Genomic DNA, 13971 nt, shown 5'->3' with positions numbered 1-13971 from the left:
TGTGTGTGTGTGTGTGTGTGTGTGTGTGTGTGTGTGTGTGTGTGTGTTTGTGCCTGTTAGTGGGGGACACACTTGTGGAGGAGTTTGGAGGTCAGAAGTTGATGTCCAGTGCCTTCCCCGTCACCACCCACATTATTCGCAAGGCAAGGACTCCCAGAAATCATTGGCTTGGTTATTCTAGGTACCCAGCTTACTCGAGGGGGGATTTCCTGTCTGCACCTCCCCTCAGATTACAGACACCCACCACATCTGCCAGGTCAGCTTTACTCAGGTTCTGGTCCTCTTGCTTGCTCAGCAAGCACTTTATCCCCTAAGCCCTCTCCTCAGCACCTTGGTCTCACTTCTTAAAAGTGCAGAAGGGCAATGATGTACTGATCAAATTATACACCTGAATGTAAGTCCATTTTCATATCAATATTTGATGACAAACCAACTTTTCCCTCAAACTGTACTAGAAAGTTTTATGAGAAACCTTCCTTCCTTCCTTCCTTCCTTCCTTCCTTCCTTCCTTCCTTCCTTCCTTTCTTTCCTTTCTTTCTTTTTTTCAAGATAGGGTTTCTTTGTGTAACTCGGGCTATCCTGGAACTAGCTCTGTAGACCATAGAGATCCACCCGCCTCTGCCTCCTGAGTGCTAGGATTAAAGACTTGCAACCACCCAGCCAGAAATTGTCTTAAAAATTAATAAATTAATTAATTAGATGCATTCCAGAACCACTGAATTTACTTACTACAGGATTACGCAAAATAGCAAAATGTAGGTGATTAATGAAAGCATGGTGATTTCCATGTATAGTGGGTGGTTTTGCTCAGAAGCTCTTAAGCATTCAGAAAACATGTTTCTATCCAGTGGCAAAGCTGGGAACTTCATTACCTAGCTTTGGTGGGTTCCCTGCTTTTGTGTTGAACTTAATTATAAAATTTGAAACAAATATATACTACAGAAAGAAGATCTTCATTTTGTAAAACTTTTTTTTAGGATTTAATATGAGTGCCAGGTTTGGGTGCGCCTTGGGTGTGCCTTTTTGCCTGCCTGCCTGCCTGCCTGTTTGAGACAGTCTCACCTGAGGCCCATCACTGGCCTGGAACTTCATCTTCCTGTTGCAGACTCCTGGCACTAGGATTACTGATTTGGCACCACACTCAATTCCAGTTGGCATTCTCATTGCTGCTGCTGCTGCTGGTGGGTTGTTTTGTTTCTTTTGTGGGTTTTTTTTTTTTTTCCCTGTGGTATGCATGATCTCCTGTGACCCAGGCTGGCCTCAAATGCACTGTGTAGCCAAGGATAACCTTCAATGTTGGATGCTCCTGCCTCTTAAGTGCTAGACTGCAAGTAGGCGCCACCTTACCAAATTTATGGCGTGCTAGTGACTGAACACACACAGTTCTTCACATCCTAAATAAGCACTCCACCAGTGAGCTCCATCTTTCCCAGTAATATTTCTATGGCTTTTGTGGATTTAAATGGTTTCAATGGGAATAGCTTTAAATAACCATCCTAGAATAGTCCAATATAACTAAGACAAACATGAATTAATCCTAATTCAACTAAGATTGCTCACCCAACATTTGCTTCTCTCTCCAAAAAAAAAAAAAAAAAAAAAAAGTAGGAGAATCATATCATTTTCTAGCTTTATATTACCACTGAATGTCAAGAAGCTCTCATGTTTGATTAATTTTGACATAACTGCTTGAATTTAGCGTTTAGAAGAAAGCTACTGTTAAAAGGCTTTTGGGGGAAGCAATGTACTAAGCTGTTTCTGAAAGCTAAACACACCCAAGTATATTGGCGTATATAGAACCTCATGTTTTATTCTACACTCAAGTCATTAGTGTAGCTTCAAAGTCCATGGCTCTCTGTCAGCCCTGACATCCTTAGGGTGGAAGAACTGTGGAACCCTCTTCTTTATTTTGGGAGATGCCAAATGAGTCACAGTACATAAGAGTAAGGTGGTCCTGCAGAACAGGAGTTGCTGAGAGGTACTGGCTAAAGGGAGTTTCCTTGAGTTGCACAGCAATCAGATCAAACCAGGGGAAAGGCCTAGGTGGAGAAAAAAAAAAAAGATAGCATTACTTTCTTCAAGTCTGTTTAATACATTTTACTTAGGTGTAAAACACCATACTGAGGAAGAAGTTCTGAACTTGACTATATCACTATAGAAATTCTTAAGCACAAAAACCAAAGGAAAACTGCAAAGATTGAACTATATAGACCAGAACACAAAAGAAGTTTTATATATATTTGTGTTAATTATGTAATATATGCCTATATATCTGTTTTAGTTTATAAATGTTTTATATAAATGAGATACATATAAGATAGATTGAGGGGGCTGGAGAGATGGCTCAAGAGGTTAAGAGCACTGGCTGTTCTTCCAAAGGTCCTGAGTTTAATTCCCAGCAATCACATGGTGTCTCACAACCATCTGTAATGAGATCTGGTGCCCTCTTCTGGCCTGCGGGCACACATGCAGGCTGAATACTGTACAAATAATAAATACATAAATCTTTTAAAAAAATAGATAGATTGATAGCCACACACACACATACACAAATATTTATATTCGGATGATAAAAAGATAGATAGGTAGGTAGATAGATAGGCAGACAGACTAACAGACAGACAGATAACACTGGAAGGGGAAGAGAGAAAGGAACAGAACACTTGAAATAACTAAAAGTTTCCCCAAATTAATATTATATACAAAGTTAGAGGTCCAGGTGGCAAGCTAAGAAAAGCAAGCAGTATAAATGCCAACAAAAACTACAAACACAGTGTCAAACGACAGGAAGTCATGAGATATCCTGGGAGACAAAATCCGGGGAGAAGCCAGAGGAGAACTATTTCACAACAGAGTAGTCTTACAGAGGTAAGAAAGTGACTCCTCAGAAGCTATGCAAACAGGAAGACAATGGAATGAAATATTTAAACCATAAACTCAGAGTCATGGCTCTTTTTTAGGTTTACTTGTTTGGCTTGCATGTGTGTATGTACATAACATTCATTTCTTGAGGTCAGAAGAGAGGAGCACACTTCCTGATCCAAATGATGATGAGCCACCCTGTGGCTGCTGGGAACCGAACCCAGGTCCTCGCAAGAACAGCAAGTTCTCTTAACCACTGAGCCATCTCTCCATGCCCCAGAATTATGAATTTTGTAAGAAAAAAGGTTTCTTACAAGGAGTGTTCAAAGTTCTTTAGAATGAAGGAAAAATAACAAATGTTAGAAACTTGGATCCACATAAAGGAAGAACATTAAAGATAAAGGAACTAAGACCTTTGTTTTCCTTCCTCTGCAGAAATCAAACGTAACCATTTGTTCAAAGTAATCATGATGGGGCTGGCAATGTAGCTCAGTGGCTGGAGTGTTTACTCATTTGCTCAGCGTGCCGAAGCCCTGGTTTTAATCTCCAAAATCACATAAACTTGGTGTGCTGGCACATTCCTGTAATCACAGCCCTCAGAGGTAGAAGCAGGGATCAGAAATTGAAAGCCATCTTCAGCTACATAGTGAGTTTGAGATCAGCCTGGGAAACTTGAGAACAGTCGTTTTTAAAAGGAATTCAATTATTTATGCATGTGCTGGGTGGTGGTGGTGACTGCTTTTTTGGGGGGCGGGGGCAGTTGCGAGACATGGTTTCTGTGTAGCCTTGGCTATCCTGGACCCGCTTTGTAGAGCAGGCTGGCCTCGCACTCACAGAGATCCACCAGCCTCTGCCTCCCTGAGTGCTAAGATTACAGCCGGGCTTTGTGGGACATACCTTTAAGCCCAGCACTCAGGAGGCAGAGGCAGGTGGATCCCTGTGAGCTCAAAGCCAGCCTGTTCTACAGAGAGTTCTAGAATAGCCTTGGCTACACAGAGAAACCCTGTCCTTTTTTATTTTTGGTTTTTTGAGACAGGGTTTTTCTGTGTATCCTTGGCTGTCTCTGGACTTGCTTTGTAGATAAGGCTGGCCTCCACTTCACAGAGAGCTGCTTTGCCTCTGCCTCCCAGGGTGCTGGGATTATGTACCACCTCGCCTGGCAGAAATCTGTCTTGAAAAAACAAAAAAAAAATTATGTATGCATATACATCATATATTTGAATGAACTGAATTATGTCAATGATACATGCACACATGAAGGAGGAAGTCCAATTATGCTGATATCATAACACACTTCTGAGATGTGGTGTGGTGTTATCTGCAATTGACCTGGACTAGTTGTAAATGTATAGTGCAAGGCTGTTGGTTATAAGATTAATGCACAAAACTCGATCCCCTTCCTATATGCCAGTGCTTTGGATCATTTTATGATGCTGTAACTCATTATAAAAAACTGAGGTTTATTAAGCTCACAATTATGGATCCTGGAAGTCTAGCAGTTTAGTGCCAGCATCTGCCCAGCATCTGATGAGGGCCTTCCTGCTGGACCACAGTCTAGTGGATAGTGTCACATGAAGAAGCAGACCCAGCATGCCCAGGTTCCTCTTACCTCTCAGGGTCCCACTTCCAAATACCAGTAAGACTGACTTAGGAGACAGATACAGTGGATCTCTGTGAGTTTGAGGCCAGCCTGCTCTACAGAGGAGGTTCCAGGACAGCCAGGGCTGCACAGAAAGACTGTCTTGAGAAGGAGGAGGGGAAGGAAGAAAAGATGTGACTTTGGGGACTGGAGAGATGGCTCAGAGGTTAAGAACACTAGCTGTTCTTCCAAAGGTCCAGAGTTCAATTCCCAGCAACCACCGGGTGGCTCATAACCATCTATAGTGAGATCTGGTGCCCCCTTCTGGCCTGCAGGCAGAACACTGTATAAATAATAAATAAATAAATCTTTTTTAAAAAAAGATATGACTTTGGGGATTAAATTTCAAGTGGGATTTAGCGAGAACAGATGCCCATACCATAACAACAAACACCAAAGGAGAACGTGACATTTAAAGCACAATAACCATTTATATTGGTGCCCTAAAACTTAAATACTTTGATATAAATCTGGCAGAATATGCATAAGATCTAAATAAGGAAAGTATAACTTATGAAAGATATTAAACAACAAGATAAGCATAGAGAAATTTCATTTTTATGGATAAGAAAACTGTCAAGATGTCAACTTGATTCTCAACTTGATTTGTAGATTCAATGCAGTCCCATTCAAAATCCTAGCAAGTTATGATATTGTATATTCACAAAATAACCATAAAGTTGATATGGAAAGCCAGATACGTTAGTCAACTCTGTGGAAAGACAATGAAGTTGGAGGATTGACAGACACTGCCCAGTTTAAGATGTATTATAATGCCTGAGTGATCAAACTGCAAGAACAGACAAATGCATCAGCAAGACAGAATAGAGAATGCAGAAATGACCCATGCAATTGTAGTTAATTCCTCTTTGTCAAAGGACAGAGGCTATTCAGTGGAGAGAGTACAGTCCAACAATGTGCACTCAAGCAAATGAACCTTAACACAAAAGCAGCAAATATAGAGGTGGAGCTGATGACCTTCACAATAGTGAATGGAAAGTGTATCACAGATTCAAATGCATGTATAAATAATAAATACATAAATAATAAATACACAAATCTTTAAAAAAAAAAGATAGATTGATAGCCACACACACACATACACACATATATTTATATTCGGATGATAAAACGATAGGTAGGTAGATAGATAGGCAGACAGACTAACAGACAGATGGATATACCCAAGAGTGGTAAAGCTGGATCTTGAAGTAGCACTATTCCCAATTTTTTGAGAAAGAGCCAGATTAATTTCCAAAGTGGCTGTGCAAGTTTGCATTCCACCAAGAATGGAGGATGGTTCCCCTTCCTCCACATCCTCTCTAGCATGTGTTGTCACTTGAGCTTTTGATCTTAGCCATTCTGATGGGTGTAAGATGGAATCTCAGAGTCATTTTAATTTGCATTTCCCTGATGAAATTTGCAGGCAAACAGATGGAACTAGAAAAGATGCCTGAGTGAGGCAACCCAGAACCAGAAAGACATGCATAGTATATGCTCACTTATAAGTGGATATTAGCCATATAATATACGATAACCAGGAGCTCCACAAGGAGAGCAACAGAACCAAAAAATCTAGGCACAGGGGTCTTTTCTGAGACTGATACCCCAAAAAAGGACCACGCATGGAGATAACCTAGAACCCCTGCACAGAAGTAGCCCATGGCAGCTCAGTGTCCAAGAGGAATGGTTCCCCAGTAATAAGACCAGGGACCATCTCTGACATGAACTCAGATCACCCCCATATGAGCGGGGAGCAGCCCTACTAGCCTGCAGAGGAAGACAAAGAAGCCAGTCCTGATGAGACCTGATAGTCTAGGGTGGTCAGATGGAAGGGGAGGAGGACCTCCCCTATCATTGGTCTGGGGTAGGGGCATAGGAGGAGAAAAAGAGGGAGGGTGGGATTTGAAGGAGAGGAGGGAGGGGGCTATAGCTGGGATACAAAATGAATAAACTATAGTTAATAGAATTAAATTTAAAAAATATATAGGATAACCATACTAAAATCTAAAGACCTACGGAAGATACAGGCAAAGAGGCTAGACACCAGAAGTGGTGGAAGAGAGGGAACAGGACAGGAGCCTACCATAGATGTCCTCTAAAAGGCTCCACCCTACAGGGGATCAAAGCAGATGCAGAGACTCACAGCCAAACTTTGGGCACAGCGCAGGAAGTCTTATGGAAGAAGGGGAGGATAGAAGGACCCAGAGGGGACAGGAGCTCCACAAGGAGAACCATAAAGCCAAAAAGTCATGGCCCAGGGGCCCCTGCAGAGACTGATGCACCAGCCAAGGACCATGCATGGAGAGGACCTAGACGCCTTTGCTCAGATGTAGCCCGTAGGCAGCTCAGTCGCCATGTGGGTTCCCAAGTAGAGAGAGCAGGGGCTGTCTCTAACACGATCTCCATTGCCTACTCTTTGAACACTGTCCACTGGCAGTGTGGCCTTGCCAGAATACAGAGGAAGAGGACCCACGAAGTCCTGATGAGACTTGATAAGCTATGGGCAGATGGCAAGGGAGGAGATCTCCCCCTTTCAGTGGACTAGGGGAAATGGATAGGGGGGAATAAGAAGGGAGGGTAGGACCAGGAGAAGATGGAGGGCTACAATTGGGATATTAAGTGAATAAATTGTAAAATAAATAAATAATGCCCCTCAATTCAAAGTCCCCCCTACTCTTTAATCCTTGTCAGCTGGTTTCTTGCTCTGCCTCTTGACCTAGGATTAACTTTATTAAATCCTGTGTATGGAAAGCTCTTGAATTAAAGTGTATGCTAGGGCTGGGTGAACCACACCATAATCACCTGTTTATAATAAAAAGTTCTTGGATTAAAGGTATGTAATAGGGCTCAACCACACAAAACAGGGTTTCATAGTTCACAGTTTTGGGGTTCACAATGGGATCAAATATCCTGCAACAAGAAACAAAGAGAAAATGCCTGCGCTCTCATAAGCCTGGCTTTCTCCTGGGGCCTTCAGTGTATCTGATGGCACTGCCCACACTCAGACTGGCATCTCCCTTATTGAATTCTCTCTGGAAACACCTTCCCAGACACACCTGAAAGAGTGCTCCTGAGAGTTATTTAACCCAACCAAGCATGCCGACAGTCAAGCTTACCCATCACAAGCATGAAAGACAGGATCCATGAAAGAAAAAGTGAGCTGCTGTTGATTAAAATGAAAACCTTCTGTACAAGCCTGTAATCCCAGCATGAGGAGGCAAAGCTAAGTGGATCATAGCAGCTTTTGAGGCCAGCCTAAGCCTGCTGGGTTCTGGACAAGATATGGTTACAGACAGACATTCTGTCTCAATTAAACAAAGTCTTCCCCATGACAAACACTGTCAAGAGAATAAAAAAGCAGATCACAGTTGGAAACTATCTGAAAAAGACATCTCCAATAAGAGACTATTAACTAAAATACAGAACTAGTCCTGAAAACTGAATAAGCAGATGAAGAACACACTTTAAAAATGGACAAAATACCTTAGCAGACACCAGGCATGGCGGTGCACACCTGTAATCCCAGCACTAGGGGAGGCAGAGGCAGAGGCAGGCAGATCTCTGTGAGTTGGAGGCCAGCCTGGTCTACAAAGTGAGTCCAGGACAGCCAAGGCTACACAGGGAAACCCTGTCTCAAAAAAAAAAAAAAAAAAAAAAAAGACCTTAGCAGACTTGTCATTGGAGAAGATAACACAGATTGTAAACAAGCAAGCACAGGAAAAGGTCTTCAACAAGCAAAGTTTAATGACACCACCCACCTAGGCAAGGAGATGGCACTTCCCACCTACTGAATTTGCCACAGTCCAGAACCCTGACAGCACCAGCTGAGGAAACAACAGGAACTGTGCTGCTGGGAATGCTGACGAGACGCTGGGAGCCACTTTACCAGATTCTAGAAAACTATTCTCTACCAGATAACAACAGCCAAGCCTTGTACTTAGCAAAACAAACAGGACACACGGAAATTTTGCTGCTTACAAACACCTACACCTAAGTGTCTATAGCAGTTTCAGTCAGAATTATCAAAACTTAAAAACAACTGTGGTGGTTTGAATGAAAATGGCCCCCATAAGCTTATAGGGGTTGGCACCTGTTGGGAGGTGTGACCAGGTTGGAGAAGGTGTCTCACTGGGAGTGGGCCTGAGGTTTCAGAGGCCCAAGCCAGGCCCAGTGTAGCTCTCTGTCTCTTCCTGCTGCCCGTGGATCCAGATGTAGAACTCTCAGCTGCCTCTTGAGCAACCATGTCTGCCCGCACACCTCCACCTTTCCCACCATGACAATAATGGACCAAACTACCTCTGAGCTATAAGCCAGCTCCAATGAAATGTCTCCTTTGTAAGAGTTGTCACGGTCATGATATCTCTTCACAACAACCACGGCATCTAAGACAACAACCATGATGTCATTCTGGAGGTAAATAGATGAAGCGTGGTACAGACAGATAGTGGAATATGGTTAGGTATGAAAGCAAAATAAGCCAGCAGGTCATGCAAAGACATAGAAGAAACATAAGCTAGTCTGAAAAACCAGCATACATACATGATTCCAGCCATGTGGCCTTTCAGAACAAGCAAGATGGCTCCAGTAAAAAGAACAGTGATTGCTGTGTGCTAGAAGGGGTGAGACAGCTAGGAGGAACAGAGATGCAAGCGCTTAGACAAATACAAATTTTAGCAGTCAGGATCCTAAATATGAGCAAGTTGCCAAGAAGAAAGCCTCTGAGTTCCAAACTGAACAATAGCAACCACATGACTGAAAAGCAGCGTAGGGAGCTGGAGAGGTGCTCAGGGGTTCCCTGCTGATGCTGTCAAGGTTGCTGTCAAGTTGTGGTAGTGATGCCTGAGCTGCCACGAGTGCGCACACGGTGCGTAGACGTACACACAGGCAAAGCAAACATGCATGTGAGAGATAAACTTTAAAAAACAATTTTTTAAACAATTTGGAAGAAGTAAATCAATAGGAGGAGAAAACACTACAACTGTTTATAGTCTCAAAAGAACAAGAATACTGTGTAAGGAAACGACAGCAGGCTGCTGTCAAAAGGAAAACTCAGAGAATCTCAAACATAAAATAAACATAAAAATGCTCTACTAAAGTATGCTAACAGCAGCAAGGCACTGAAGAAAGCAGAGGAAGCCAGGAAAGCAGAAGGCAAAGATGTTAATAACAGAAGACATGAAATTGGAAGACCCACCCAAGAGGTCTAAAAAGGAAAGAATAACAGGGACAATAGAGGAAAATGGGAAACTGCAGAGAAATAATCAGAGAAGACTGGAGAACCCAGACTGCAAAGCCTAGCTGAACACCCCACTTCTCTGGCATGGGGTGACATGGCATTTGCTTCACAATAACCCATAAAACGGTAGATTTACAAACAGAACATGAACTTCTTCTGTACGTGTGTTACATTTCACATTATTTTTAAAAAGTAATGGGGCAGGGAGCTTGGGAAATGGTTCAATCAGTTAAGTGCTCGCCACTCAAGAATGAGGATCTGGAGTCAGGCATGGTGACATACAGCTTTAAGGCCAGTACCCAAGAAGCAGAATTTCTGTGAGTTCAAGGCCAACCTTGCCTAGAGAGCAAGTTTCAGTATAGGTAAGGCAATGTAGCGAAACACTGTGTAAAATTAAAAAAAGAAAAAAAAAAAGCAAGAGTGGCCCAGCACCTGGGATTTGGCCAAAAGAATCAGTAGCTCAAGAGCAGCCTGGGTTACAGCTTGAGGCCAGCCTGGACTAGACAAGACTGTCTCCAAAACCAAAAATGTAAGAACACGATGAGTTAGAGAAGCTCGTATTTATGGCTTTTCCATAGCTCCCGACAGCCTAAAAGCTGAACACAATGGAACAGAGCTCAAAAGCACTACAGGAAAACGATTTTCAGCTTACAATCTGCTATTTAACCATTTCTTGGTAAGAGCACAAACATTTCCAAACATAATGAATCTCCAAAATTACTCCCAATGTTTGTTTTTCTCATGAACTTATTATAGACTATGATCCATTAAAATTAAAAAGGAAACTAGCCAGGCAGTGGTGGCACACGCCTTTATTTCCAGTACTTGGGAGGCAGAGGCAGGCGGATTTCTGAGTTCGAGGACAGCTTGGTCTAAAGCAGGAACTCCAGGATAACCAAGGCTGTCCTGAGAAACCCTGTCTTAAAAAGAACAAAACAACAACAAAAAAAAACTAACTAACTAACTAACTAACTAACTAACTAACTAACTAACTAACTAACTAACTAAAAGAGATTCAGGAAACAAAACAACAAAGATGTGAGGGAAATCCCCAAACGGAATTATCTCCTGGGAAGAAGAACTAGAACCAGTGATTATGTCTGGGTCTCAGGTGCCTGAAGCCCCTGGTGAAGCAGAGGAAGTTAGATAAGAAGCCATGAAACAGGGTTGCCCTCGCACGTGTTGGCTTTCAGGGTGGATGGCGACTGTGCGCTTACCCGTGAGTGTGTGCACAGCACCGATGTGGAGTCTTAGGCGCCCAGAGTAAAAAAACGGCAACCTGAATTCCCAAACCAGAAAAGACCACCCAGGAACGAAGGTAGATGAAAAGAAAAGAGGGCTCAGGAGGCTCACATCTGAGGGGAGGACAGCAGGAGAGCTAGGAAAGGGCAGGAATGTCAGGGATCACAAAAGTCAAGAGGAATTACTTAAAAGAATGATGGCATGGCCAGTAGCCCACCGAGCAAAGGAACTCAGAATGTTCACTGAGCCTAGAGACACAGAAGTCACTGGTAATGACAGCAGCAAACTTTACATATTGGAGGAGCAAAGACCAGAAAGGTTGACTTGATCGTCGCCATGCTGTAGAAAAACGACATTCGAATGTGGCATTGGTGGCTATGTTTTGTATATATGTGTGTCTTACAACTCAGATAGTCTTCAGTACATTTCCACAGCAGAAACACCAGTCCAAGCATTCAAAGTCAGAGCATGGATGTTCTCAAAACCCACTGTGCAGAACTGAGGTGGAGGAAGGCAGGGTGAGATGAGATTGACGACAAGAGTGTCTACAGGCTGCCTGTGCGGCTGCTGTTCCCACGTGAAGCAGGCGATGCTCGCATCCACACAGAGTTCTAGCCGGATGCAGAAAGCGAAGGTGGTATTATGCGCCTGTGCTTCTTCTAACACTGTGGAAATAGATATTCGTACATCTTACCATCTAACCACAACACAAAGATCTGTTGGTGCCTAGAGAAAATGACAAAGACATAGTCTGTTAGCCAACTAGCTATGAAATGGTATTCAAAAGGCAGGGAAGCTTTTGGGTCTTTCTGTAGTTGTTGTTTTTTACTGGTTGAATTTTTTTGTTTCGAAAGTGTATTTATTTGCACCAATTTAAAAAGAGAACACAGGTCAGGCAATGCAGTCAGGCCTGTTTGCAATCCTGGAACTTGAAAGCCTGAGGCACGAAGATCACAGATTCAAGGCCAGCCTGGTCTGCATAGGGAGACTCTCAAAACAACAACAAAACAAACAAACCAACCAACCCTGAGACACGGAGAGGAACAGGAAAGGATGAAAGAGAAGCATGTGTGAGGCAGAAGAGAGGGCTCAGCGGGTGAAGGGGTTTACTGCCAAGCCCACATTCTAAGTCTCATCTCAGAATCCACACGCTAAAAGAGAAAACTGACTCCTACAGGTTTCCCTCTGCTATCAACAAGCCCCCTCACAAAGAAAGGTTTTTTTTTAAAAAGTATCTGTTAGAGGCCTTGCAGCGGTGGTGCATGCCTTTAATCCCAGCACTTGGGAGGTAGAGGCAGGCCGTTCTCTGTGAGTTCAAGGCCAACCTGGTCTCCAGAACAAGTTCCAGGATAGCCAGTGCTACACAGAGTAAACCCTATCTCGAACAAACAAACAAAAAGTGTCGAACATAGGTTAAGACAAAATTGTGGGACAGATCAGACGTTTGGCGCCTTACCTTTTACGAAACAAGTTCCTGATGTAGGTTTTGTTCATAAAATGTATTAAACGAAATTTGGGGCACAAGGATATGTCTTTCTTGCAGCTTTCTAAGTGCACAGAGAGGAACAATTTGTTGAGAAGCTGCAGCACGTGTGAGTGAAACACATTCATTGATGTGCAGACATTGATGACCGCGTAGAACACGGCCTCCAGCCATTTGATGTTGAGGATTACTCCCCCTAGGGAGAAAAGTGACAATGAGCATCTGCAAGAACCCGTTGCAGGGAACCTAAAAGAAGCCCAGAGTATGACTGCCAAGCCACCTGTTGTCCTACTTTCCCTATCAGTATGACAGATGAACACTTTTTTTGCTCTTTACAACACATTATGTGTTGATGGCACCAAAGGGGAGCAGATAGGCCGAAGGCGGGCACTGCTAATGGCTGAAGGAGCTCACAAGGGTACCTGTCCACAGCAGGGAGGAACTAGAGAACGCTGAGAGATTAGAGGAGAGCCGCCCTCCCCCTTTTCTGTCCCAGATACTGTGTTCTGTTTTTTTGTTGGCTTTGTGTTGTTTTGATTGATTTTGTTTTTGTTTTTCAAGACAGATTCACATGTAGCTTTAGCTGCGTTCAAACTGGTTTTCTAGCCAGTCTTGAAGGCTTGACTCTCCTATCTCCCCTTCTCCAAGGCTGCGGTTATAGGTATGGACCACCAGCTCATTCTCTTGTTCATATAAGCTCTTTCCCCTACTTGTTTCTAGTCCAGACCTAAGGAGTCAAAAATTAGGCGTCTCTGCTCTGCCTAAGAAAGGTTGCTTTTGCCTACCAAGCTCTTTGCGCACCAAATTCAAATGACTAAGAGTGTACCTACTCTGTGCTTTCCCCTAAGACACACACACACATACAGTCATGGGAGGTAATTGTCAAAAGACTGTCAGAAAGAGTTACACAGCTGTGCCATTACCAATATTACAGTAGGGACAGGTAGCCCGAAGAATTTCGGGATCCTTGAGAGCATCTGCCATGCTCTGATTCTGTCCCCAGATGTTGTCCGAATCCTCAAACTGATAGTGGGGCCGCAGTATATTGGTGTGATTCAGTAGAAGTTTCAACCTGGAAGCCACAAAGACAGGGAGTACAGGGAATAAGCAGCTATCCCATCTACTGCCTTCGTGCGAAAGCCAAACAGCTCCCTCCCCTGCAAGGCGCTGCTCAGGGAACGTGATGTGGGCCTGGGAGTATTCTGAGGGCACGGATTGATTGGGTTGTTCAATCATCCACCTGGTATTTACTAGACGTTATCACGTGCCTAGCCCTTGACTGGACGCAAGAGTGCAAAAACAATGCTTGACGTGTACTTCTAGCAGCTCTTCAGGTTGTCTGCTATTTTCTCATTAGCGCACAGGGTGGGAAAGGAGTGGCGGGAGACAAGACGCCATTAATGTTCTAAGCGGGGGGGGGGGGGGGGAACACAGCCCGACCCGGGGGGCTGTTGGGGTAAAACCGGGGGGGGGGGGGGGGGGGGGGAAGAAGAGAAGGCGGGGGCG

At 43.6% G+C, this 13971-nt stretch overlaps 1 protein-coding gene across 1 annotated transcript in view; it reads right to left on the bottom strand.

Annotated features, from left to right (window-relative positions):
- Positions 1-1873: 1873 nt before the first annotated feature.
- Positions 1874-13971, bottom strand: part of Noxred1 (NADP dependent oxidoreductase domain containing 1) — a 21178-nt gene continuing 9080 nt past the window's right edge. Inside the window, exons 4-6 of the mRNA XM_055593123.1 lie at positions 13389-13537; positions 12439-12661; positions 1874-2039 (exon numbers count right to left, since the gene is read on the bottom strand). Coding sequence (XP_055449098.1) covers positions 1874-2039; positions 12439-12661; positions 13389-13537 — 538 coding nt within the window. The remainder of the gene's footprint in view (positions 2040-12438; positions 12662-13388; positions 13538-13971) is intronic.

This window comes from Psammomys obesus, unplaced genomic scaffold (genome assembly GCF_907164565.1).
Source record: "Psammomys obesus unplaced genomic scaffold, mPsaObe1.curated_primary_1811, whole genome shotgun sequence".
NCBI lineage: Eukaryota > Metazoa > Chordata > Mammalia > Rodentia > Muridae > Psammomys > Psammomys obesus.
This window is presented reverse-complemented; position numbering and strand designations above follow the sequence as displayed.